Source organism: Triticum urartu, chromosome 3 (assembly GCF_003073215.2).
Source record: "Triticum urartu cultivar G1812 chromosome 3, Tu2.1, whole genome shotgun sequence".
NCBI classification, from domain to species: domain Eukaryota; kingdom Viridiplantae; phylum Streptophyta; class Magnoliopsida; order Poales; family Poaceae; genus Triticum; species Triticum urartu.
The window spans coordinates 507588974-507616000 of record NC_053024.1 but is presented as its reverse complement, the minus strand read 5'-3'; the positions used below and the strand labels follow the sequence as shown (position 1 = coordinate 507616000).

The following is a 27027-nucleotide window of genomic DNA, read 5'->3' as shown; positions in this document are numbered from 1 at the left end:
TGTCAACTGAAGGGTTAATGTTGAAGGCTATATGAATCGTTCTTCAAAACAATTTGACGAGTGGGCATTCAAGGAATAAATGTTGTATTGTTTTATCATGATTACAAAAACAACAACGTGAACTACCTACCCATGCAAGTGACTAGACCGTAAATGATTAGATCCCAAGAGGCAGCATTGCTAAAGCAAACAATAATGGATGGGAGTTAGCACTGATTGGGTCTTAACCTCGATTAGGGGGCTAATGATTCGGCGTGAAATTGACCTGCTTTGAGCATAAGGGTACTAGTATTTTTTTTTCTTTCCCTAAAGATACTTTTGATCCATCTTGCTGATGATGGGCAAGAAAAGTACACATGCTACTGCAGGCACTGCGTTGCACTGCATGCATGCAGACCCTACCAGCTGGATGCTATGCGAGGCGAAGGGCGCGGCAGAGAGCCCATGAACAGTGATTGCCAACAAATTTGGAATTTTCAGGGGGAAGGCTGTTTGCTCAGTCACGTTGGAAGTAGAGTATAAACTGTTGCCTCACGCCCTTGTCAAAACTCGGCCATACACGCAACAGTCAACAAACTTGGTTCACTATTACTATTATTTTACTTGTATGGAAAGGCAAGAAGAAAGCAAATTCAGCAAGGCTCAGACGCCCCGGGGTCAAAGGTGCTGCCAACTGCTAGCTAACATCCATCCCGATCAACTTGCACGGTGGATGGATGCTCAAACGGTTGAAAATTTGATCGTCAATGACTTGGCACAGTAAGCAAACATTATCTTGCCCTCCATTTCCGCGCGCACGCATGCGCCCGGTAGAGCCAACTAGTAGTTGCAGAGTGAAACTCTTTGTATATTATGACTGCACAGTGTTACACATATATATACACGGATATACAACGGCAGGATAAGGGCATGTACACCCGTCTCTTGTAGACAGTACTCCATACGCCCTCCCTCCTACAACAGGTCGTCTGTTTCGTTGTCTATAGAAACCCACGTCCGCCTGAAAAAATCTCAACGACCATCGTGCCATCGTTACAGGCGACATTCGACGCAACGGGAAAAGAGGCGTCGTTAGCCACCGAGTTTCGACCGTCAGCAGAATTATATACGACCTCTTCCTCTCTCTTGTTTCTCTTTCATCCAACTCATCTCTAGAATCCTAAGTGGCATGTCTTACAGACAGCTGAGTCAACAGCGTTGTGCATGCCCTAGACTGCAACTGAACGAGATAGTCCTATGGGAGCGTGAGCTACGTGCGGGACGAGCCATCGTGGGCGCAGGACCCGGGCGGGCTGGCGGCATGGAGGACGTGGGAGTAGACGTGTTCCAACACTAGTAGTATCAGTCAGTATAACTCAACAAGCACAGTTTTGTCAACCACCAACATGATCCCACGAATCGGCTGTTCCTGCCAAACATTAACAGAAAAGAGTTGTTTTTTCCGTTTCTTTTTTAGATGAACAGAGAAGAGTTGGGGGCGCGGGAGCTCCGGGACTGGTCATCAAACAAGTGGGTGCGGAAACAAAGGAAAAAAATCCTCCTCATCCACAACGGTCCCCCCAGCGGTCGGCCGGGCGGGCCAGGTGTGAACAGGAGGGAAGAAGCAGTGGAGCCAATCCATACGGCACCCAGCCGAGCTGTTGTGAGCAACAGCACCACACGCGCACAGAGAGAGATGCAGGCGAGGAGGCACACCCGTCGCATCACCCCCACTTGCCCGGACCGGATAGGCGTGCGTGCCGATGGATGTTCCTGTCCTGGCCTGGAGCTGGAGCACGCACGCCTCGCCCGCCCCAGCCCACCGCACCATCATCATCCATCCGGGCCGCCAACGAACGATATACGCACGCTCTCACGGGAGACACGCAAACTCGACTCCCCCGTGACCAGGTCATCGCGATCGTCCGTCCGTCCTCTTTCGCAACGCAAACGGAATCTCTCTCTAAATGTGTCACGTGGCAAATCTCCCCGGCCACACACCTAATCCGTCGCCGACGGACGCGCGATGCACGCACTCACGCTCTCCTCCGGTCCGGACCGGTCCGGTCCAGATAAACGGAGCGAAAAAGCGGCGGGATAAAAAGGAGAGCCGGCCGGCCGGCCGGCTCTAGGGGCAAAAGAAAGAAGAAAGCCTATAAAGGCACGGCGTGCAAGGAGCTCGAGGCACCCACGCCACGCTCGCGCTCAAAGCCTGGTCGGTAACAGAGCCAAGGTGCCATTTCTCGACCCCCCTCTCCACATACCTCTCCTAGCTAGCTACCCATCCGCTTCCACTTGGCCATTTCCCATCCCACATCCTGCTTGCTTCCGGAGCTCATCATCATCGCTTGGCCTAAGGCTCGCTTCAACTGCCTGCTCTTCTCAGCTCATCCCCTGGTGAGTTTCTGTGTTAACTGTGGCTTCTGGTTATTTTGGTCTACTTTGCTAAGGGTAAAGTGCGTTTGCCAATTAAAGAGGCTGCGGCTTCTTCTTTTCTTGCCTCAAACGGTTTTAACACGAGCTAGCTGATATGATTGTTTGACATGATCTCTGACTTGACTGCTTGGAGTATTTCCTCCAGCCAACGCACGCTCGCTAGCCATTCTTCTGTTTCTAGCCATGAGCTTTTCTGCTTCCGTGTCCTTCATGTTTACTTCCTTATTGTCTTGTCTTGTCGCGCAAAACCTTCGCTAGAAAGTAGAAACTGGTTGATTTGATCTCAAGTTCCCGTTTCCCCTTGCTCTCTCTCCCTCTCTTTCATCCGCGTGTTCGCCGCTTTGACCTCAGCATACGCTTCCCGCTGGTTTCGCACTTTTAGCTAGGCTAAGTTGAGTGTACAACTGAACTTGTCTCCTCTCATATCATTGACACCAATTCTTACTAATATTATACTACTAGCTGGTGTAGCATTTGGAGTCTCGGAGACTTTGAATTGGCTCGCCAAGAACGAGTCCTATGGAAGAAAGCTCCATGAAAAGAGAAGCCATGCCTCGACTCCTGGATCTCATCCCGGACGAGAAAGAATGGAGCCTGAGAGGAGGAGCGCCAGGGCAGGGCAGGTCAAAAAACACAGGCTTCGGGAGCGACGAGGACGAGAAACTGGAGCTGAAGCTTGGCCTTCCAGGCCTCGTACAAGAGGAGCCAGCGGCCAGCTCAAGAGAGAAGAGGGTGCATCAGGAGAGCCCGGCCCTCTCCCTTGGGTACCCCCCTAGACACTCCACGGCCACCACGACGACGACCACCACCGGAGCAAAGAGGGGGTTCCTGGACACGGTTGAGGCCAAAGCACAAGGTAACAACTAACTTTTATTGTGCTTTTGCGCTTGGAACATGGTAACAGCAGGTCCGTCGAAGCAGTGAACTAAACATACTCTTTGTTCTGTTGTTTAAAGGTTATGAGAAGGAGCAGGCGAGAGCAGCAGCATGTGGGAAGGAACTGGCGATGGAGGAGGAAAATACAGAGGCCGTCGGTGAGAGGAAGAAAGGGTGCTGTCCCCCACCACCACCAGCACATGCCCCTCCTGCTACACCTGCGCGCAACATCGGCAACAGACCGCAGGCGCGGGGAAGGTAATGATACCCCTGCATGGTGCCTCTGCCATCTTTTCTGCTCTCACCAAGGAACTACGCCTGCGTTTGCTTTGATAGTTCATTCAAGGATTGTTCCTCCATGATCATCCGAGGACTACATACGGACTAAAACGTGTCTATATACATCTGATTCAGAAAAAGATTAGAATATCTTGTATTTGTATGAACGGAGGGAGTAGTTTGCAGTGGCGTAAGGTCGGTTCTTCTTAGTTGGTCAACATGAGGCTCTAAGGCTCACAGGTTTCCTTTCCAAAAGCTTGCTTTACTTTATATTAGTTTTTTGTTTAAAAGATGGTTGCCTTTTTTGCTCAAGTCTGTAGGCACTGTATTATTTTGCTGTTCTTTACAGTTTCTGTCTTGTGGCGCTTACCTTTGGATTGTTAACATTATACTAGTAAAGTAGTGGTAGTGTGTGTGTGTGTGTGTATTTTGGTACCAAGTGCAGTGCAAATAGAAAGGGTGAATACTAGAGTGACCATAAATATCCAACTATTTAGTCCAATAAAACTAGCATGCAAGTATTTATTTGGCTGGCCTTTCACAGAAGAACTCACCGTGCTCTAATCTGATACAGAGGGGCTGCAGCTCCAGTGGTCGGCTGGCCTCCAATCCGGTCATTCAGGAGAAACCTTGCAAGCACTAGTGCATCCAAACAGCCCCCTGAACCACAAATCGGTGAAGCCGATGCCAAGGCCGTGCTTGACTGCAAGAAAAGCCCTCTTGTGAAAATCAACATGGATGGGATCCCCATTGGAAGGAAAGTTGATCTTGCAGCATGTGACAGCTACGGGAGACTTTCATTGGCTGTCAAAGATCTCTTCCACGGGTTTCTTCAAGGTACGAATTAACAATAATCCAAATAAAATAAGTACTTTGATTTAGTTTCAAACTGTCAATTCATATCAAAACTAGGTTGATATCTTCGTTTTTATTACAACTTACACATGACCATGTTGCAGTGCAAAGGGACCCGTCTAAGGTTGACCGTACACAGCAAGGAGCAGATGAAAAAATATTTTCGCAGTTGCTAGACGGGTCCGGTGAATATACTCTAGTTTACGAAGACAGTGAAGGAGACAGGATGCTGGTTGGGGATGTCCCTTGGAAGTAAGCTTGATTGTTCCATCATATACAGTTTTCCAAAATTATTTGTGTTAAGCTCCTCGACACCATCTAAACTGCTTGTACATAATAACTACTGCAGTGTGTTTGTCTCGACCGCTAAAAGGCTGAGGGTTCTGAGAAGCTCAGAGCTTTCCCATGATCTGGTAAGCAACAGCTGCACTTTTCTGTTAATCTGTGCCGATATCAAGTACATGTTTGGATTGCCCAGACTGAGCCACAGCTGACTCTTTCAAATTCTGTTTTTTTTTCCTTTCGTTTCAGATTGGAGCTACTCCTGAGAGAGCAGCAAATGGCTGAAATGGTGACACCTTTTCAACCATTTGGAATGTTGCTCACTGAAGCCGTAAACTAAAGGAACTCCTAAGAAGCAGGGGAGACCTAAATCCTGTGGTCAGTTTGGAGATCGTTATCCTTTTTGAGGATTAGTAGTTCGGTAACCTTTTTTTCTTGTAGTGAGATGAATTAGCATACCGCAGATGCATGGAGATATCCTGCCCATTTTGTAAATTAGGCTACCTTGTATTTAACGCTATAGTTCTCGATTCAGTTACATAGATTTGGCGCCTATTTTCTCTGACAAATTTGTAACCTGACATGCAAATCTGTTCATGACAAAAGAGGACCAGCACCTGGCCTGTCCTGATAGCATCACACCACCGAACGATATATATGGAGTAGCAACTTCATGTGGAATATGCTATAGAAGTTTAGGATATAAAAAGGCTGAAGGGTCCAGTAGCTGAGTTGTTAATTCAATATTATCTTTCCAACCACACCCCTTTCTAAATTTGTGGTCACGAAAACCATGAGAAAGGTTTGACCAAACCACAAAATTGCCGAAAGTAAAATATGTGCTGATGCCTTCATACTGGCTGGGCATCAAACTACCAATCGCTCCTCATAGAGGCAAGATCATGACTACACACAGGAGGGCCAACCTTTTCATCCTTTCGCCTCTGTGATGCTAAGAATCAACAGTATGTACTGTTTTTATACGAGTACGTGTTCTAGGTGCGCTAGTGATTATACCCATCTGATAGCACCACTTGCCAAACCTAGAAGTTATCCCAATACTGCTCTGATGATCATATCAAAAGGCTCTTGACAAAGTCAAGATTAAAAACAGGTGGCATTGGTTCTTTCTGGATGACAGAAACTGCACACTGGCTTCAACTTGCCAACTTGATCATATCACTTCTAGAGCGGATTTTAGCAACGCCCCACAATACAAGAAGCCAAACTGACGAAAGCAAATTGAAATACTTATATACAGTACAGTACCAAGACAAGCCCATGCAACTAGATTGTACAATAGACACCAATAGGAGGACATTTGTGTTTGGTCGTTACGAAGCATACCTTATTATAGTACGTGCATACTTGTTCCTCCTTCAGTGTGCAGGATGTTGTCAATGAAACAACTACAATGCAGGCAGGTCAGCTGTTTCGACAGATGAGTAACACCTGTATGTGTGTTGACATAAATCTGTATAATGAAGCATACGAGCACCAAACAAGCTTACGGGTCAGCTGATGGTAAAGGAGACTGAGAGGAGAAAAGCTTTTGTGGTACAGGGGATATTCACCTTGATGCTCACAACTTTGAAATTGCGGGCAAAGAAAGGGTCTTTGTCACTGGACCATCGCTAAATTCCAGACAGTAGGAAAAGTAGCAGAGGTGGGGTGGATTTATCAAAGAATCTTAGCCCTTTCGTAATGTCTTTACCGGACATCTTTATCCCCGTTGTGTTGTGCACTCATGTGTTGCCACTTGCAGTGTGCAAATGTATGTTTTACTAATATGGACTAAAAAACGGTAGCGCTTTTGCAAGCACGGTGTTTTTGGTGTCGGTGAAAGCCAGAAAAGGTGATAAGATAATGCAGAATGACAAAGCCAACCTTATTTCAAGCACCCAACTGTGAATTTTCTATTCCACTATGCCACTACTAGTTGTTTACTTCTCGATACTCCCTCCAATCCATATTACTACTTGTCTTAGATTTGTCTAGATACGGATGTATCTAGACACGTTTTAGTGTTAGATACATCCGTATCTAGACAAATCTAAAACAAGTAATATGGATCGGAGGGAGTACTTAAAATCAACCTGCCAATCGAAGAGACTACAGAAGTGTAAAGGCACACACGTAACTGAGGACACCAGCAGTTTCACATGTTGGGAGCCCATGAGCAAGAGATGTCTTGTAATGTGCGCGCTAATTCCTAATGCTACAGTCACAAACTTGCAATGGGACATGTGCACATCCCATAGACGCACCTTCAGCCCACAAGGGGCTCATGCATCAAAAGAGTCTGTGTAGCAGTTCGGGAAGAATGTTCTACAATATCGATTCACCTTCTGTACCAACACTAACTAATCACATATTCAAGTGTATGGGTTCACAGTTCCACACATGTGAGCTGCAGCTGACTGGATCATGTGTCGATACGTGCATTGCTATGATGTTATCATCATCATTCATCAAAAGATACTAGATGGCACATCGACTATTCAGGTGGATGGATCAAATAAGAGAACAAACATAGATAAAAGAGCAGCAATCAGATAACCAGAGAATATACTCTATCAGAAGGCAGGGAATGGACGCACCAGGAATGTGCAGCACGAAGGCGTCTAGCATGGATTCACCTAACATCTTACATCAAAATTGCAGGTACTAGCTATGCAAAGAACAAATAAATCAGCAAGGCACCTCTCTGAGTAAAAAGGTACAGTGATCCAATTATTGTGCTGCATCCAAGAACAGGACCACATAATTCTTTTAAAAGAAAATGGCGAAAAGTAATACCATTATATTAAAAGGAAAGGTCAAGTACAGTTCAAAACCACATCACCACACCTTGCAGGCTCCACTCCTGATTGATCCAACCTGATTGTGACACCTAGTTCATAAAGTAGGATCAGGGTGCAGTAAAGTAGACAATGTTTGATATAGTTTCTTAAACCATACTACTTAAAAAAGCTCCCAAGCCTTACCTGCGTTTGTCCGACACAAGGCAGCAATAGGTACCCACTTTATTCATGTGCACTGACATGTGGAATATTCCCATATATTATTTGTAACGGGTTGTCCAGTTTCAGATATATATTAGGTTTCTGTTTCTTGTTCTTGTCTCCTCTTCTCTCTAGTCAAGTATGATTTGGTCAGGAATATTATAAAAACAATTTCTTTACGATCTATCAGATCAAACCCCAGTAACCGACAATTGACAATTGACACTTCAGCTATGTTCTTCTTTTGAGAAGAAAACAATGTAGTTGTCGTGCATTAGTACACCTTCATGTGTCATATGAATGGACAGCCTGCTTTTACAATATTCCAAAAAAAAAATGCAGCTAATGTTTACCAAAAGAACACTGTTACTAGAACAGGTCACTACAACAAAATGAAGCCACTCCAGTGCATGAATGTATATGAAGAGATGTAAACTAGGGTCAGATACTATAGTTTAGTCTTTATTGAACAGACCAGCTATTCCCTGAAATGACAGTGAAGTCGAAAGCGTGCTAGTAGTAACCTTCTTTTAAACTGTCGTGATAATCTTTTTTAACTGTACACTGTAGGGCCACGCCTCCTCTTTATTCCAAGTCAAACAATATTACAGGGGTTTATAGACAATAGCAACAGGATATAAAGAAATACAGACCTAAGGGGGGAGGAAGGAAATCCATCTAAGCAACATATCCCTGTGTTTCACTTTGATCCTATGAGCCAAAAGAGAAATATCATGAATAAAACCACTCCTCCACTTGACAAAGGTAGGTCTTTCATTGTCGAAGATTTTAGCATTTGGAATTAGCCAGATATTCCACCAGGCCAGAAACACCACTTCACTGAAGAAAGGTTGACCAAAACCTCTCTTAGCTTGCATGGCAATGTCACTCATGTCCTGAACAAAAGGACAAGTAATCTGCAAATAAGCCCATACTCTAGAGCCATAGTCAGTTCATTACATTGGAAGAACAAATGGTTTCTGTCTTCCCTGGCCCCTGAGGAGCAGAGCTCGCAATGCATATCCTCAGTGACCTTCCAATTCCTCCTCTGAAGCATGTCTCTAGTAATTCAACCAATCCATGATGAGCAACCAGGCAAACACCTTGATCTTTAGGATACAACAACTTTTCCAGATCCATGTAAGCAAAGGGTCGTAAACCAAAGACTTGTGCAAAAAATTATAACTTATAGCCCTGTATATTCGATCGCCTTCCTTCCAATGCCAAACATCCTTCTGCCCTCTATCAAAATGATGCACCTCCAGCCTTACATAGTCTGGAACTCAGAATGGGCTTGACGTGAAAGAGGAAGGTGGGAAAGAACAGAACTATCCACACAATCCAGGACATCAGGAACAGAAGCACTATCAGCAAGGGCATAAGAGAATAACCTAGGGGAGGCGAAGATTCATAGGCAGGATTGATCCACCACACTGCCAACTGTCATTCCAAAAACAGAATAGAATCCCCCATATTGGCCTGAACCCAAGTGACAGCCCGAAAATCATCCATCAATTTGGAGATATCTCTCCACCAATAAGAAGCGCAGAGGGCAGTAGCATGTGGTACTATACCATGATAGTAAGAATTCCAATTAATTGTACCCAGGGGATATCAAGTTTATTATAGAACTTGTTGACATGTTTCAGCAGCAGAGCCTCACTTTGAATACGTGGGTTGAGGATCAAACCTCCTTTCGACTTGGGGCGACAGACTAACTCCCAAGCAGCCAGAGATGGCTTTGGATCCAGACAATTTTCCCTCCGATGGCACTGTCTCTGAATTCTTTCAAGCTGTTTCAGGATCCCAGGAGGGAGCTGGAGGCTGCAAAAATAATAAATTGGTGACAAAGCAGAGTTCAGCAGTTGCAAACAGCCACCCTGAGCCAGAAAGGAAGAACTAGCAATGAGCCTACGTTCCATCCTGTCCACTAAAGGCATCAGATCAGCAATCCTAGGTCTGGTAGTACTCACTGGCAGACCCAAATATGTGAACAGCAGTTTCCCCAACTGACAACCAAAAACATCTGCTAAACGAGCAGCCTCTGACTAATCCACATTTATGGGCACCAAAGAAGATTTATGATAGTTTACTTTAACTTCCTAACCTGTAATGCTGTTGAAATCAAAATGCAGCTTAAAATTAATACTTTAGACAGCAACAAGGACAGAAAGCATATATCCAAAAGGAGAAAACATGAGCCGGTAAATGGTCAAACTGAATCCCGGTGGTTCTCCTGTAGTAATAAATTAATAAATAAATCCACAGTTCTTCCAAAATAACATGAAATAATAGTCATACTCTTGTGACACAGTACCTCCCGGCACTCACCTAGAAGACTGGTTAATGTCAACTTTTCTATCAATGCTAATCTTATGATTCTCAACTGTAATTACAGAGTGTCGAACTAATATGTCACTAAAGGTTGGTTGGAGCAACTAAGAATTGCATATTTGAGCTTCATCCTACATAAATTGGTTGTCAACAAGTATAAAGATTGAATGATTGAGATTGTTGAATACCTGCGGCATATATTATGAAGAAACTGAAGATGACTTTGAAGATCTTTCATGAGCCCTTCAGCATAATTAGAACACTCAACTCTAAATCATCTCCTACAACTTTCAAGTGTCAGTTTGTCACTTTAGCCAACTATTGACCGCTTTGGATATTTAGGTTTGCACTGACTCTTTGCTGGTCCTGTATCCATTAGATAGCAGTATAGCATAGCTAAACACTCAGTGACTGGGTACAATCTTTCTTGATAATAAATAAACTAATACAGAATGAAGTGACCGAGGAGCTGAATTATCCCATTTGTATACTTATCTCCAGAGATAATAGAAAGCAAAAGTATTTCAATACCACATCTATAATTCACCAAAAATAACTTTACTGAATGAACCTGAGCTGGAAACGGAGGCTTAATTCAAGATTATACAACATGTTATGCAAAGGACAGTCATGCATATATTCCACATAAATGTTTGTCCAATTGCCTAAACAGAGTAACAGACCAAGAGTTGTGTCCATCTCTGCATGGTAACCATGACATGTCAAAGAACTATAGTCATCCCCAATTAATTGATCCGCTGGTGAAGATTGATATCCTTCCAGGGATTACTATTAACGGTCGGTCGGTCAGTTTAGTTTACTTACTACAATAAATTGGGATTAACAGACTAATCAGAAAAAAATTCTGGATACCACTTCAACAGCTGGAAACGTTCAATTAAGTAAGGTCATTTATCAGTTCACCAAAGAAGCAGAAAGTTTGTTGCTACGGTTCAAAACTGCAAATGCAATTGCATATTTGTTGGCTCAGTTGACTAGTACTACCTAATCATATACGGATATACCAACATATAAATAGCTTTGATGGCTCAAGGTACATTACACTGCAATTGGAAGTTTCAACACTCAACAGGATCGGTGATCAAGTCTGAAAGCAAATGATGATACCGTGATATGAACTTCAACAATCAAGCAGAATATTTCACCTCTTAGCAGAGAGATGTTTCAGACTTCCAGTGACACAACAAACTAGCTTGTTATATGTAAGTAAATATGATAACAACAGAATGATGGTCTTGCAGTAGTCATCCTCTTTTAATGTGTGTTCCAGATTACACCAAAATAAGTACTAAGTGATATGATGGTGTCAATATATGCTCAGGAATCATGTATCTGCAATTGACAGGTCCAGGGGCTGTTTTGTTCCTGCACACAATTTGACACGCCTAACTTAGGCTCGCCACTGTTTTTCAGGTGTGTGTTTGGTTTCTAGCTACCGTGTTCTCTTCTAAAATACATTCCTAGCTACTGTGACTTGCCACACTTTTTTATCCATATGGCCCATACATCATAGACATTTTTGCCACACTTCTGCGGCAAACCACAAATTAACTAGGGTTAGCTATGGCATGGTTAGCCTTGAAACAAACATGCATAGAATCTGACTCAGCCTGGTGAAATAAGCTATTTCTCAAAGAAGTTGCCCTCACACCTATGCAATAAATTATTAGTCAAACCAGCAAATTCAAAGCATGCAACAGAAACAAAAGTTCATCCTTAATGGGAGTACAAGAAAACAAATATTAGTAACTATGGTATGGATGAAACATGGAACATCCTTACACAGGAGAGATGCTAGGCTTCTCAGTTACAGGGTGGACATTCTTTCCAGCCAGATGATAAAGCAAAACTCCTGCTGCCACGCTAACATTTAAGCTCTCTACTGCAAGGAATGATTTCATATCTTGATTACCTGAATAATTATCACCTTCTTCCCCTATATCTGCATCTGTGGCATCTATTTCTTCTTCTACAACAAATCCATCAGCATTACCAGCAATTTTGACCAAATGTGTGCAGGATCGCTCAACCAGGGGCCTCAGACCGGTGCCTTCACTGCCCAACACCAGAATTGTTGGCTCCCCTGTGGTAACTTCAGAGAGAGGTATAGCTTTTGGAGCGACGGTACCACCAAGAACTCGCCACCCATTTTCAGCTGATGAAGACAGAAACTGCATCATATTCCTACATGAAAGCAGCTCAATCAACTCAAGCGAGCCTGCACTAGCTTTGCTCACTACTCCACTTAATGGAGCAGAGTTCTTAGCGCACAAGACAACACCCTCCGCACCAAAGAAGTAGGCTGATCTAATTATGGCTCCCAAATTCTGAGGGTCCATAACCTCATCCAAAGCTATCCAGACTGGTGCCTTGCCACCACGAACCCTGACTCGTTCCAACTCCTTAGTATTCACCATTTCCAAGGGTGATGCATCAAGCACCAGACCTTGATGTGGACGGTTATCCACCACCATGTTGAGGTCATGCTTTGACGCCTCAATAACTTTAAGCCCGATAGTCTCTGCCATCAGCAGCACCTTCTCAATCCCCCTTTTGTCCTTCTTCTTCTTGTTGCTCCTGCTCAAATCCATTCCTTCCTGTGTGTACAATGCATAAAACTCCCTCCTCCCAGCCGTGAGAGCCGCAAGTACCGGCCCAACACCGTAAACCCCCTCCCCAACCATCTTTGGCACTGTCGATTCCCCTACCTCCTTCCATGTCTTCCTTCCCCAGTCCTCTTGCTTGTTCCACCGCCTTACATCTGGCTGGTTGAACCTCTCCCCTCTAAACCTCTCACCACGGTCCTCTTGCTTGTTCCACCGCCTCACATCCGGCTTGTCAAACCTCTCACCACGGTCCTCTTGCTTGCTCCACCGCCTCACATCCGGTTTGTCAAACCTCTCACCACGGTCCTCTTGCTTGTTCCACCGCCTCACATCCGGCTTGTCAAACCTCTCACCACGGTCCTCTTGCTTGTTCCACCGCCTCACATCCGGATTTTCAAACCTCTCACCACGGTCACGGGACCCTTCATCCCTTGCCACGTTTCGCCGGAACTTATCCTTAATCCGCCCCCACTTGGGATTGTCAATCGGTTCATTCTCCTCCCCTCCAATTCCCCCCTCCTTGTATGAAACGCTATCTTCCAACGTCTCTACTCGCGCACTTTGGTCGCCTTTAGAGAAGAACTTATCAGCGGAGCTCTCCCACGAGGAGGAGCGTCCGGCGCTAGTCCTTGAGGTGGGGACGCCGCTATCGACGCTCCCGGCGGCTAGCCAAGGGAGCGACCTCCCCCCGCCGCCGACCGAATCAGAACCATCTGGTGCAGTGGAGAACGAGACCCTGTGTCCCAGGCCGAAGCGCGAGGGATCTCGCGGGGTAGTCGCCGCCCTGGTGCTCGCACGGGTGGCGGACGGACGAAGCGCGGGTGAGGAGGTAGCGGACTTAGAGAAGTACCCGGCGCGGAGGAGACCGGCGAGGAGGGCGCGGCGAGGCGAAGACGCTCCCGCGAGGAGCGGTAGGGGCTGGGACTTGGAGAGGCCGGAGTGGAGCATGGCGCGGCGGCGGAGCGTAGGGTTTTGATTTGGGATGTGGGGTTTTGGGCGGCGCGCGGCCCTCGCTCGACGAAATGCTTCGGCGAGGATGACGCGCTGAGATGAGAAAGGGGCAGTTTTTGGCGAGCCACCCCACAGTTTACCATTATTAATTTGTCAAGTGGATCCATATTTAGGGCCATCGAGCAAATTTTATTTTGTACATTTGTCACATGTCTCACTAGCACCCCCACAAATCCACAATAAGATTCTTATCCCTGAGTAGCCCTTTTAAAAACTTATTAAGCACACCACTTGCCCCCTCAAAGTGGCGCTGAACCGTCATTACGTGTATTAGACATGCCAAACGGTTTGACACGATTTTAAAAAGCCAGATGTGGGTACAAGTTTTTGGAGAGATCAGTGAAGCAACTAAGCTTAGAAAAGGGTCGTTTATAGAAGAAATAATACCCATGGTATTTCTTGAGCATGGATCGGCCTAGTCGACAACTATTGATTGTAAGATACTTATCCGTATCTAGACAAATCCGAGTCAACTAATTTGAAACAGAGGAAGTATGTTGGTGTTGGACTTACTTTTCCTGCAAGGGTGGAGCCCACTTAAACCGTGGTTGTTGTGAATACACTCCTATTGTGAAATGATAGCTTCAAGCAACTGCAATCAACTCCGTGCAAGTCCTGAAATTCATAGATCAAAAGTTTTATCTTCAAGCAACTACAATCAACTCTACAACTCTAGACAACTCCACAGGCCAACTCTTTCTTAAGTCCATAGATTCCACACCCCAATGTTGCACCTGTCAGCAACGTTATCGTTGTATGTATGCGGCATTGTGGCAACATTTTCTCCCATGACCCTGCCAAAAATCGTTGTGACAAATTTGAACATGCCACATGAAACCAAAAATCCTCGGCACACGACAAATACACATTTTTTGCAGCAGGGAAAAAAAAGTGGTCACAAGACAAGTAACGTGAAAGACAAGCACATGCAACAAATCAACACAGACAACGACGGATAAATACATTTGCAAGATAAAAAAGTCAACCATGCGCAACAGATGTCCGGAATAGTTGCCACACATGGCTCGTCTGTACATAACAGCCACCATACAAACTTGCAACATGTAGAAACGCCATACGCAACATCAAAAATTTCGGTTTCATTAACATTAGATTTGAGGCATCAGCCTTCGCACATATGGGATTGTCAAAGCCTAGTCGAAACCGGTTCGGGTGACCCTGAACCCATACTCCTTGGCTAACTCCCCCCTTGAACTTGGCAATGTGTCATTGTAGGATCAAGGAATATATTTAGGGGGAGTTGAATAGACCTGTTATAAAAAAACAATTTTAGTTGTGAAGTTTTAAGCTTACTATTGCAAGTTTGCAACAGTCAACAAGATAAGAATGCGGAAGCCAAACTTGCAAAAAAAAGTAAGAGCACGGGAAAGAGAACGCAAACACGATTGATGTGTAGTCGATATCCGCAAGAGGAAGGGGCTGAAGGAGCAGACCACTCCTCTCTCTAAATTCGGGGACAAACTCTAAATTTGATCATGACGACATATATTCTTGGCCACATTTCGTACCATTTTCACACAAAAGTACGTTAATGTGCCGCTTAGACGCCCATTTGTTGTGCCCCATACATGGTTGTCTTTCCTTCTCAAGAAAAGTCTTCTTCCTCCTCCCTCGGCGTCGCCGTTGGTCCGCCCCGCCTTCGATGGGAGGGGCCCGTTCTTGTTTTTGTTAGGTTCAACCTCTTGGTTGAGGTTGTGGGGCGGTGGCGATGTCCCTTGATAGGAATAATGTCTCCCACGTCTGATCCTCGTCCCGATGGTGTGTATAGTGCTGTCGGACGATGTCTGGAGGTGTGTCTCCATCGGATCTCGTGGGGTTCGGTCGGTGCTGATCTTCGGTGGATCTATTCGGATGCAGGTTTTACTCGTCTTCATTCATGTGGTTACATGTTTGACCTTTCCCATCTACTACTCTCTTCATCTACGATGATCGCTGCTCTGGTGTGATTGTCCTTTAGGGCCTTAGCACGTCGACTTCTCGGCTGTCTACTATAATAAATTTTGTCCGGCTCCGATGAGGAAGGGGCGATGATGGCAGCGTGCCTTCGACTCCTTCCAGTGCTTGTGGTCGTTGCTAGGTGGTCCATGGTGTCGGATTTCGGGTTCCGGCAGACCCTTGAGGTTCGAACACTGGGGTGCGCGCGGAGATTTCGCCTCCTACCTACCTGCACCCCTCCGCCATGCTAGGATCTAAAACTACGGAAAGAACAACACAAGAGACACAGGGTTTATACTGGTTCGGGCCACCGTTGTGGTGTAATATCCTACTCCAGTGTGTGGTGTGGTGGATTGCCTCTTGGGCTGATGATGATGAACAATACAAGGAAGAACAGCCTCGCGAGGGTCTGTTCTTGGCTAGGGCGATGAACTGCTCGGAGGAGTTCAGTCACCTTCTCTCTCTCTCTCCGCCTCCAGCAAAACCGACCGAACCCCCTCCGCCCCCTTTGCTCTGTGGGTGGCTGGTCCTATTCATAGAGGCCCTGGTCCTCTTCCCAAATATCGAGCGGGAAGGGAGCCAACAATGGTGGGCTAATTTGAAGGGGGACAGCTGGTATCAGCTATCCTGACAAAAGTAGTCTTCGCCTGCGCAAAGCTCTGGTGATGACGCCGTCTTGGGCTCCACGATGACCTCCGTCTCGTAGTCCTCCTGGTCTTGGTCTCGTTGCACCGAAATGGCAACCTTTGCCTGATGCCTCGGTACTCCGCGGCTGCGCTTGCCCCCTTTGCACTAAAGAGGAAAGGAGGACGCTGCGCGGGCTGGCACCCGCCTGGCGCCCTGAGTCGTCATGGCTTGCGTCACGGGCACCTCGTGAGGTACCCCGCCTTGATCTCTCCGCCTCCTCGTGAGCCAGCCTGACGAGGCCGTGCCTGAGGAAGCTCCGCGTCGTCCGCCCCGCGAGGCTTGGCCCCTCGCGAGGGTCTTGGGTTTGTGTTGGTGAAGACGGGCCGTGCTGGGCCCCCTTTGAGCCACGCCGCAGGCCGCAGGCAGGCAAGTCTGGGGACCCCCGTTCCCAGAACGCCGACAGTAGCCCCCGGGCCCAAGGCGCGCTCGAACTTGGCCGTGCAGGGAGGCGGAAGGGCAAGAGCGAAGCGCCGCGGGCCCTAACAGCCTGCGGCCTTAGGCGTCGCGCGGCGGTTGATTGGTCATGGGCGGCACTGTTCCCCCACGCCCTCCTTATTTTGCGCCACGCTAGGCGGACCCGTAGTCGTACACAGCCGTTCCCTTTTCTGTTGCTCGAGTGCCCTCTGTCCTCCTTCCGCTCGAACTCTGGCTTCTGTTTTCAACCTGATCTATAACCTTCCCCCCCCTTCCCATCGCCATGGCTTCGACAAAGAAGGGGAGAGGGAAGAAACCCGTGTCTCCGCCTTGCCCGCCGCCGTCGGCGGCCCCCGCCGAGGGCTTGGGCAAGGTCAGCTTGGCTCTGGCCACCATCTTCAATGAATGCAGGAGGACGACAGCCTGGCCCGCGTCCCACTTCTCCATCGACAGGACAGCCACCGAGGTCCCGTATCTTGCCGACGCCCTGTGGGCGGGTCTGGTTCCTCCCTTTTCTGATTTCTTCAACGCCGTGCTTTCCCACTATCAGATCCACATGATGCATATGGGTCCTGAATTCATCACCCTCCTTTCGGTCTTCGCCTTTGTTTGCGAAGCTATGGTGGGCATCCCTCCTTTGGTTGCCTTGCTGCGCCACTTCTTCTTGTTGCATCTTGTCGACCCTACCCAATGCTGGGCTTGCGTGAACTTCGTTGCCGCGTCCGAGACTGCGGCCTCTGGGATTGACTTCAAGCTCCCCCTGCCCGTGGTTGGGTTCCGCGAGCGGTGGCTGTATGTGGACGCAGGGGTGCCCAGCCCCCTGCTATCGGAGCCGACCTCACCTGTTGTCCCCAATTCGGGCTGGGGCCAGGAGACGCTTGAGAGCCCCCGGCTCGTCTTCGTCTGGCGCCGCTTCGCGCTCTTGAGGTCGCTTGGCGTGACAACGTCCAAGGTGGTGAAGGAGTTCCTGCTATGCCGCGTTGCTCCTCTTCAACGCCATTCTCACCGGATGTGGGCCTTCCGTGGGCGCGAGGATCGTATGAGGCTCCAGGAAGAGGACCTGACTCCTGAGGTGCTGAGGACGGCACTCTTGACCCTGGCTGGGTACCCCAACCCCGACAGCGTCCGGCAGGGAGGGGCCTTGTTGTACCTCTGCCAGAGCAGGGGCGACTTTGTGAAGCAGATGCCTGTCTTTGATGAGTGGGGGCCGCGCCCCGCCGGCCTTCAGGGGCCTCGCGAGAACCCAGTGGTGGTGACTGCCCTTCCAGTCGGCCAAGGCGACTCATCCTTGAGTGGCGGAGCAGGGAGGTACGAGGCGCCAGAGGCCGAGGGGGCTCCCGGCACGGTGACAGCGCCGGGCGAGGCTCATGAGGAAGCAGCTCTTGGGGCCCGTGCCGCTGAGGCTGAGGGTGACGAGCAGCTGCCCTCAGTGCCTGCGACTGGGGCCCCTGAGGTTCCAGCTTCTTCTCTTGGGGAGGCGATTGGCAGCGCATATCAGGCAGGCGCCCCTGTCGCAGATCGCCTTGACGCTCTGTCTTCGTCGAAGGTTGATCCATGCGCCCAACTCTTGGGCCGCTTCCGCGTGAACTTCGAGGCTCTCCGGAAGAGAAGGGAGGCCCTGGGCGACGATTACCCTTGTCTCCTGCTGAAGCGTAGGAAGTACTTCGCCACTGATGAGTAAGCCTTCTCCTTTCCCGGCTTCCGATCCTTCTGTTACTTGTACTGACCCTTGCTCCGCAGGCCCCTTCTAGCCGAGCTTGCGGAGACGGCTGAGGAGCCGTCCCTCTTGACCTCGCCCTCTCCACCGTCCTCAAGTGCTCCGAGCAGCGGAGCCCTTGTGGTGAGGGCAATTGAAGAGGCGAACCATCCTGAGGCATATCGTGGCCCCGCTCACCTCGTGATCCTCCTTCGCGGGCCTTCTCGTGGCATAGCTAGCCTGCCATGGGCTTCTCGCCTGGTCGTGGACTGCGGTTGGCTGAGGCGTTTCCTGCGCTCTTCTCCTGAGGACGGGTTGGCCCCAGGCCGGGCTTCTGACGCGGCGTGCCCGGCCGTCGCGAGGGTGCCAGCCCCCAGCCCCCAGTCCGGAGGGGGAGTGCTGACTCGCGGCCCCCGGCGCTTACTTGGGGCAGATGATGGTGTGGAAGACGTGCTCGAGCGCGCTCGGGAGCGTCGCGCTCGGGAGCGTCGCGCTCTCCGCCAAGGATTCCTTTGAAGGGCGACTGACGCAGTGAGCCTGCTTGGTGAGGAGCTTGCTGATGAAGACGCGTGCCTTGAGGCCGAGGGCCTGCGCCTGGCTGCAGAGAGGCGCGAGCTGGAGGGCGCCATCACCCTTGCGCGCCGTCAGCGTGATCTTGATGAAGCAGAGGCTAAGGCGTCGTTGGTGGCCTCTCGGGAGGCCCGGTCTCGGGCCTCTGAGGAGGCTCGGGAAGCTGACCGGCGGCGAACGGCTGCGGAGGAGCGGGCTCGGGAGCTTCTGGCCTGGTGCCACTCGCTGGAGGAGCAGGTGGAGCTGCACGAGGCAGCCCTCGCATCGATGAAGGCGGCCTCTGGCGACTCAGCAGAGCTCCAGAAGCGTGAGAAGGCGCTGACGCTGGAAGCCGCCGAACGTACCCGCGAGTACGAGCGTCTGGAGACGAGGGAGCACTTGGTGACGCAGGCGGAGGATGATGTTGCTGCACAGGAAGCCCGCGTCCTGGAGGAGGTTGGGCGTCGAGTGGCGATGGCGCATTTGAACCTCGAGCACGAGTTCGAAGAGAAGCTGGGGTTGATCCGGGACGAAGCTGAAGGCAGGACTACCGCCTTGAGATCCAAGCTGGAGGAGGTGATGCGGCGGGCCGATGCTTCCCGGGCCGCCCTTGAGGTGGCGCAAGGTGAGTTAACCACTTTCCAGGCCGAGGTGCTCCTTCTTCGCCAGCGGGTGGAGGAGGCTGAGGCCGTCGCGCGCCAGAATACGGACGAGATACGTCAGCGGCGGATCCTGGAGCACGAGCACGGTCCCATGCTCACCATGCTTCGGGAGAGAGCCAATGCGGCCTTGGGCAACATCTGCAAGGAGGCCGTCGGCGAGCCGCACGCAGTCAACTATGCTGACAATCTTCAGTTCTTCACTGACGTGGTGACGCAGCTGGAGGCGCGGTCGATCAGGGCTGACAGGTTGGTGGAGGAGAGGAGTCGCGCCCTGCTCAGGCGCGCCTTTTCTCGCGTCTTCAGCCACCTCCGGAACATGGATCCCCATTTTGATTTTGACGCTGCCATCGCCCCAGTCCCCCAGGCCATTCGAGGCGAGCTGGCGCACTGGGTGAAAGACAACGTGGACGCTCTTATTAGGGCCTTCGCCTCGGACAACGACGACGTGATCGTGGCGGCTGACGAGGGCGGCGTGATGGACGGCTCTGGTGGTGCTCCTGAGGACGCATTGGGGGATTCATCCAACTGATTATGCATCATTCCTACTTCCTCACCCTGCATGAATAGAACTCAGGTTTTGGCCTGATAGCTGTGAGAGCATTTTGGAGGGGGCCCCCTCATGTAAAACTTGTGTTTATCGTATCAGTAGAAGCTACATCGCCCATGCGCTCGCGCCAGGTGGCTGGCTTAAGCGACGCGCTGGTCGGTTAGTTTACCTTCGTTCCGTGCTGGCCCTGAGGCAGCCCGCGGGGGGTCGTGGTGTTCTGAGTGTCCCCTGATTGAATCCGTAGGATCTGCAGTAAAACACCCTCCTGAGAGGACGCGGCGGCGGCAATCTGGGTTGCGCGCAAGCTAGGCCTGACCCGGCTCACGAGGGGCTCGCGAGGGGAGGCGGCTGAGGCGAAGTGGTAACCAAAACGTGAGAAATTGCTCGAACGAGACTAAGCACCCCTTCCCCGAACACACGCAAATCTCAAACTCGAATCCAACTTGAATCCAGCGGGGGGAAGCGACAACCAAGGGGAAGAGCAACAAAAGCAAACAAAAGACCGCGTCCGGTACCTAGTCTAGTCTTAGACGTTTTCTCACCAGCGCGGAGCTAAGTGCTGCCACTGGGCATGGGAGGGAGCCCCAGGGCCTGAGGCCGGCACCCCTGAGACTCCGGGGCGTGTACAACCCCACTCATTATTACGTGAGAGTGTCACGGGGCGGCGAGCTTCACAGGCACTGGGCCTTCTTCACAGGTACTGGCCTTGCTTCATATCGCCAGATGAGGGCCCCGCCTTGCGCCACACTCTAGTGCCATCAACGACGACCGGAAACCAGGACGCCGCCGATGGGGTAGAGCGGTCGCCAGCGGTTCCCCCGACGACCATGGGTCCTCCGCCGGGGGCAGGCCCTGGGGCACCTCCCTAGCGGAGGGCCTACCTCCTGAGAACACCTTTCTCCGAACACCGCGGTGGTGATGTCAAATCCCTGCCCCTCTCCTGCAGCCCCCTGCACCCTCCTCCCGAGGGGTAGGAGACTGTGGGAGCGGGGCAGCTGCCCGCCGTGGCAACCTGCACCTCCTGCGATCCATGGTTAGCGTATGCCTGCTGAGGAATTAGCGGTACCCGATAATCATTGCCTCCAGCGTGCCCAGTGGGACCGTCCCGAGACTCCTGGAAGGGCTCAGCTTCTGGCGCCTCGTCCCCCCAGCTTGGGCTGAGGAGCGAGCCTTGTTCGCCCTCGTGTGGGTGTCCTTGGTCCATCATGAGGGGCACGTATTCCTCTGGCGCCGTTACCCCGAAGGCCACGCCGTAGTGCTCTGCGCGCCACGCGGTCCTGCCTGACGCGCCTACCGTGGGGTGGCAGCGCGGCTGTCCATTGGGGCCGCGGGTCGCGTCGAGTCCTTCTTCTTCGCGGACCAGGAGCGGGGGCTGCGCCGCCGCCGGTCCGGTGCCGACAGCCTCGCTGGTGTTGGAGTAGCCTTGGAGCCCGCGGGCGCGCGGGGCCCCCGGGCGGGCCGCCCTGGGTTGGAGATGGGAGCTGGGTGTAGAAGGGGTGAGCCCCCGAGGCGGCGAAGCCCAGGAGCTCTGCCACTCGCTCCAGCAGCACGTCGCGGCTGCCCTCCAGCAGTCTGCACTGCAGCAGCTCTCGGGCCACCGTGAGCGCGGCCCTCGAGTTCGCTTGCTCCCGGCGGGCGTACGGTGTCGTAGTCGCGGCGTGATTGGAGGCCCTTGCTGCCGACCGCGCCTACCGCGATGTGAGAGCTGTCGAAGCCTGTCCGCGTCGCCCGCGGCCTGCAGCGCCCTACGGACCGCGAGCTGCCTGGGGCATGGGGTCGCCCGAGGCGAGCGGCTCTGCGCGGGCGGGCCATGCCGCCCATGGGTCTGGGTTGCCCTCCCTGTCGCCGGGCATGGTGATGACGACGCGACGGGGCACGGAGCGGTGGAAGACGAATTCCGGCGCACCCCTACCTGGCGCGCCAAATGTCGAATTTCGGGTTCCGGCAGACCCTTGAGGTTTGAACACTGGGGTGCGCGCGGAGATTTCGCCTCCTATCTACCTGCACCCCTCCGCCATGCTAGGATCTAAAACTACGGAAAGAACAACACAAGAGACACAGGGTTTATACTGGTTCGGGCCACCGTTGTGGTGTAATACCCTACTCCAGTGTGTGGTGTGGTGGATTGCCTCTTGGGCTGATGATGATGAACAATACAAGGAAGAACAACCTCGTGAGGGTTTGTTCTTGGCTAGGGCGATGAACTGGTCGGAGGAGTTCAGTCACCTTCTCTCTCTCCGCCTCCAGCAAAACCGACCGAACCCCCTCCGCCCCCTTTGCTCTGTGGGTGGCTGGTCCTATTTATAGAGGCCCTGGTCCTCTTCCCAAATATCGAGCGGGAAGGGAGCCAACAATGGCGGGCTAATTTGAAGGGGGACAGCTGGTATCAGCTATCCTGACAAAAGTAGTCTTCGCCTGCGCAAAGCTCTGGTGATGACACCGTCTTGGGCTCCACGATGACCTCCGTCTCGTAGTCCTCCTGGTCTTGGTCTCGTTGCACCGAAATGGCAACCTTTGCCTGATGCCTCGGTACTCCGCGGCTGCGCTTGCCCCCTTTGCACTAAAGAGGAAAGGAGGACGCTGCGCGGGCTGGCACCCGCCTGGCGCCCTGAGTCGTCATGGCTTGCGTCACGGGCACCTCGTGAGGTACCCCGCCTTGATCTCTCCGCCTCCTCGTGAGTCAGCCTGACGAGGCCGTGCCTGAGGAAGCTCCGCGTCGTCCGCCCCGCAAGGCTTGGCCCCTCGCGAGGGTCTTGAGTTTGTGTTGGTGAAGACGGGCCGTGCTGGGCCCCCCTTGAGCCACGCCGCAGGCCGCAGGCAGGCAAGTCCTGGGACCCCCGTTCCCAGAACGCCGACACATGGACCTGGTGTAATTTTTATCACCTCTAGTGTTCTCTATACTACCATGATTTTTTTAAAGGCATCATCTGTAAAAGGACATCATATAAATTGGTATATTAGTCAGACATGACTGAACCAGTGTAACTCTCTGAGCTATGTTCGACAACCTCCCCTGCTAATAAGCACACCTTTTCTCAATTTTTCTAGTCATAATTTTTGACAGTTTATTTCTAATTCTAACATCAGAAACAGGAAGGTGCAAATATTTCAAAGGCACTGAGCCCAATTCACAAGTAAAAAATTCCTGATATAAGGAAAATTGTTCTGTGGTGAAAATTCTTTCCCATAATGGTACATTCCTTTTGAGTGTGTTATACTATATATATGCTGGTTTTGTAATGCACTCTTGAACTTATGTAAGCTGACTATTTTGCTTCGCTGGCTGCGATGGGTTTTGCTCTGTTTTTAACTTTGGTGTTTATACGTATGCACTATTATGTACATCTTCACAGCATGCGCGCTCCTTCCGAAGCTAATAAACCAGCACTCCAGTATATGAAGATACCCCCTCCTCCAGTATATGAAGATACCCCCTCCGTAAACTAATAGTGATTTAAAACGTCTTACATTAGTTTACAGAGGGAGTAATTGCGAAAATGCCTTTTGGAGCTCGGCCTCCATGGAGGCCGGTTTTTGAAAAACACCAAAATCATGAAAATTCATATTTTTACAATTCAAAAAAATCTGAAAAAAATTACAGATATACATGGAGGCATAACACACATGTGTGTAAATTTTTAGGACGAAATACGTTGAAATGAAGGCTGTGCAAAAAAGACAAATCTGAGGCCTTTTAACACATGTTACTATTCATCCTCAAAGTCCAGAAATTTGTCTTTTTTCTATAGGTCGCATTTTGAAGTATTTCATCTTGAATTTTTACACACACATGCGTTTCATCCGTGTATAGTTACATATTTATTTTCAGAATTTTTTGAAGTCAAAAAGTTTGAATTTTGAATTTTTCAAAAATAAAGGGCTCCATGGAGCTCGGTCACCAAAACGCCCTACTCGAGTACTTGGTGCTTTTGTAGTTTAGTTAAAGATATGTGGTTCTAGTAACTTTCCTGGTAGATGCAAGGTGAAGCGCAGCCCTGACAGGGTTGCAAATTTGGAACCTAGAGGATACCCTCCTTCAACCAAATGAACTATTTTTACTGAAGTTATTAGGTGAATTCTGAAATTTTAGTTCATTTAGTTGAATATAAACAGGGTTGGAGGGTATCCTGTAGGTTCCAAATTTGCATCCTTAAGCCCTGTGCCAGCGTTGCCTGAACTCATGTTGTTTGTTGGAGATGTTGAAAGATCTGCTTCTTCAAGGCTGAGAATATCAGTCATTGACAAAACGGCAGTTTACTTGTGCGGCAATGGCGTCAGTCTGATATGGTACGGATGTCATCTGAAGCAAGAAAAACACATTGATGCAGATATAACCCGTTAACAAAGGGTGAGCTCATTGAATATTCTTGTTTCACTGCCAGGTTGATCGACAATCACCACAGGCTGATTTGCCAAATACAGTAGTTGAATACTATCAATGCAAGTGAAAAACTTCACTTTTGCAATCTTATTTGAACCTTTGAGCACTGTAAAGCGTGAACACACAGAGCATGCAGAAATCCCATATACACCAGGGAACAACAGCAGGAGACAATTCTCCCATGTTGCATTGCATCAACCAAACTCTCGTAGGCTTTCACAGTTTCACTCCCCTTTCTTGTCAAGGCAGGTGTTGTTGAGCCGCTCGACTGCCAGTATCAGCGCCTGCGTGCCGAGCCCGCCCTCGCCGTGGGCGAGCAGCGACACGTAGAGCTGGTGCGCGAGCGCGAGCCCCGGCAGCGCCAGCCCCATGGTCTGGCACTCGGACAGGCAGATCCCGAGGTCCTTGACGAAGTGCCGGACGTAGAACCCGGCCGCCATGTCGCGCTCCAGCATCCGCTTCCCGTACAGCTCCAGCGACTTGGACCCCGCCGCGCCCGTCGAGATGGCCTCCAGCCACTTGCCCACGTCCAGCCCGGCCTTGTGCGCGTACACCATGCCCTCCACCAGCCCCACCATGGTGGACGCGATGGCGATCTGGTTGCCCAGCTTCGCGCGCTGCCCCGCGCCCGGCCCGCCCATGTAGAGGGCGTTGCCCATCAGCTTGAAGAGGGGCGCCAGGCGGGCCACCACGGCCGCGTCGCCGCCGGCGAAGATCGAGAGGCAGGCGTTGCGGGCGCCCCGGTCGCCGCCTGACACCGGGGCGTCGACTGCGGCGCAGCCGGCCCCCGCCGCGGCCGCGGCTATCTCGGCGGCGAGGGTGGGGTCGGAGGTGGTCATGTCGACGAGGACGCCGCCTGGCGCGAGGCCGGCGAGAGCGCCCGTCGAGGGGTCGAGGGACGTGGAGCGGACGTCGGAGGGGAAGCCGACCATGAGGAAGATGACGTCAGCGGAGGCCGCGGCGGCGCGCGGGCTGTCCACGAGGCGGGCGCCGCTAGAGACGAGGCCCTGGGCCTTGGAGGGCGTGCGGTTGTATACGGTGAGCGCGTAGCCGGCGGCGAGGAGGTGGCCGGCCATGGACTGGCCCATGACGCCCGTCCCCACCCAGCCGATGCGTGTGGTATCCGGAGAGATCGGACGTTCGGAGACGCTCCTGGCGGTGTCAGACGACGACATGGCTGCTGTGGCGGCGGCGGTGGCAAGCGGAAGGTGCGAGCGGCGGCGAGCGAGAGATCGGTAGATGGAGGCGAGCATTTGGGGGCGGAGTGCCGGCCTGATAATTGATAAAATTATCTGGACGTGCTATGAATTGTCCCAAATGCCCTCCACATCAGCGGATAAGGGGCACCTCGCGTGAGGCCATAATAGCAGCCAGGTACTTCCTGTCCATCTGGAGAAATGTCATTTTTATGTACTTTGTTGAGGTTTAAATGAATCTATATCTATATCTATATCATCAATATAAAAAGATTCAAAGGGGCAGATCCAATTAATCTCAGCCATCAAATCATGTCAACTCAACAACCTAGATTGCTCTAATGGTGAGCTCTCAACATGTTTAGCGTGCAAATTGATAGCATACCATATATCAACATCTATATTAATTTTATAATTAACATGTAACTGATATCAATTAACATGTAACTGATATCCTACCTAATATCAACGTGTAGTTGATTTTCTCCCTGATATCAACGTGCATTGCACATGCTCATTTACTAATACTAGTATTAAGTAAAGTCTAAACCAAACCTCAAACTCATACGGTACGTCAAAACTGAACCATCACTTTTGTTCCTTGAATTCGCCCCCCCTCCTATTGTGTTTATATTTGTTTGTCTTGAACATATCGGATGTCGGATATCGAATGATATATCAGATGATGCGTAGATATGTTTGAGAGAATATATCAAGATTTTATCTAGTATTCTTGTTCAAAATGTCTTTTTTAGTAAAAACAACAGTATGTGTCATTGCTCTAAATTAGGCCCGCCCTGGAAGGATAAGGTGAACATGAGGGGTAAGGCGACCGCCGGGGCGACCAACGCCCATGCGTGCACTTCGGCCTCCACCCCGAGCGGACGACGGTAGTTCAGTGGGCGCTTCTGGGCTGGCCGACGATGAGGAGGATGGGGAGGCGGACGGCGGCTCACCGGAGACGCATTCGACGCCTTCCGACATGATCTGCGAGTTATTGATTTCAGGCTACGATGATGAGGAAGTGGCTGAGATCGTTGAGGAGGTGCTCCCTTCGGACGATCCGGCCAAGGCAGAACTACATTCGGGGGAGAAGACGGAGATGGTCCAGCGGGTCGTTCATCGGAGGGCGGCGGTGGCGATTAGGCCATGGAAGGGCCCCATCCCCAAGGTATATATGCCTAAACTCACCTTGTTCGATTTGCTTTGGCCGAAATCTTGGACTTGGTCGTTGGGAGGAAGAACGGTCGCCGGG

General features: G+C 50.6%; 3 protein-coding genes across 4 annotated transcripts; 1 reads left to right on the top strand and 2 right to left on the bottom strand.

The window, feature by feature from the left end:
* Nucleotides 1–2147: 2147 nt before the first annotated feature.
* Nucleotides 2148–5262, top strand: LOC125544647 (auxin-responsive protein IAA6-like). 2 transcript variants are annotated; one of them, XM_048708389.1, is made up of 7 exons: nt 2148–2376; nt 2887–3271; nt 3372–3549; nt 4145–4407; nt 4530–4677; nt 4775–4838; nt 4957–5262. In XM_048708389.1, the coding sequence occupies exons 2-7, from the start codon at nt 2935–2937 to the stop codon at nt 4990–4992; spliced, it is 1026 nt and encodes a 341-aa protein (XP_048564346.1). In that variant the 5' UTR covers nt 2148–2376; nt 2887–2934; the 3' UTR covers nt 4993–5262. The 2 variants fall into 2 exon arrangements, with proteins under 2 accessions (XP_048564346.1, XP_048564345.1); XM_048708388.1 differs by having other exon boundaries at nt 2878–3271.
* A 6497-nt stretch (nt 5263–11759) lies between these two features.
* On the bottom strand, nt 11760–13742 carry LOC125544646 (uncharacterized tRNA/rRNA methyltransferase slr0955). Its single transcript, XM_048708387.1, has one exon. It carries the CDS (start codon nt 13619–13621, stop codon nt 11846–11848), a length of 1776 nt encoding a protein of 591 aa, XP_048564344.1. The 5' UTR covers nt 13622–13742; the 3' UTR covers nt 11760–11845.
* Nucleotides 13743–24526: 10784 nt separating this feature from the next.
* Nucleotides 24527–25880, bottom strand: LOC125544645 (probable 3-hydroxyisobutyrate dehydrogenase-like 1, mitochondrial). The gene has a single exon (XM_048708386.1). The coding sequence runs from the start codon at nt 25827–25829 to the stop codon at nt 24801–24803; it is 1029 nt and encodes a 342-aa protein (XP_048564343.1). The 5' UTR covers nt 25830–25880; the 3' UTR covers nt 24527–24800.
* Between the last annotated feature and the right edge of the window lie 1147 nt (nt 25881–27027).

Excerpts from the sequence above, each read along its gene's own strand:
- LOC125544645 (XM_048708386.1), bottom strand. The coding sequence starts at position 25,829 with ATGCTCGCCTCCATCTACCGATCTCTCGCTCGCCGCCGCTCGCACCTT.
- LOC125544647 (XM_048708389.1), top strand. The coding sequence starts at position 2,935 with ATGGAAGAAAGCTCCATGAAAAGAGAAGCCATGCCTCGACTCCTGGAT. Across the intron at positions 3,272-3,371 it reads GGTTGAGGCCAAAGCACAAG|GTTATGAGAAGGAGCAGGCG; the intron begins GTAACAACTAAC and ends TGTTGTTTAAAG. Across the intron at positions 3,550-4,144 it reads AGACCGCAGGCGCGGGGAAG|AGGGGCTGCAGCTCCAGTGG; the intron begins GTAATGATACCC and ends AATCTGATACAG.
- LOC125544646 (XM_048708387.1), bottom strand. The coding sequence starts at position 13,621 with ATGCTCCACTCCGGCCTCTCCAAGTCCCAGCCCCTACCGCTCCTCGCG.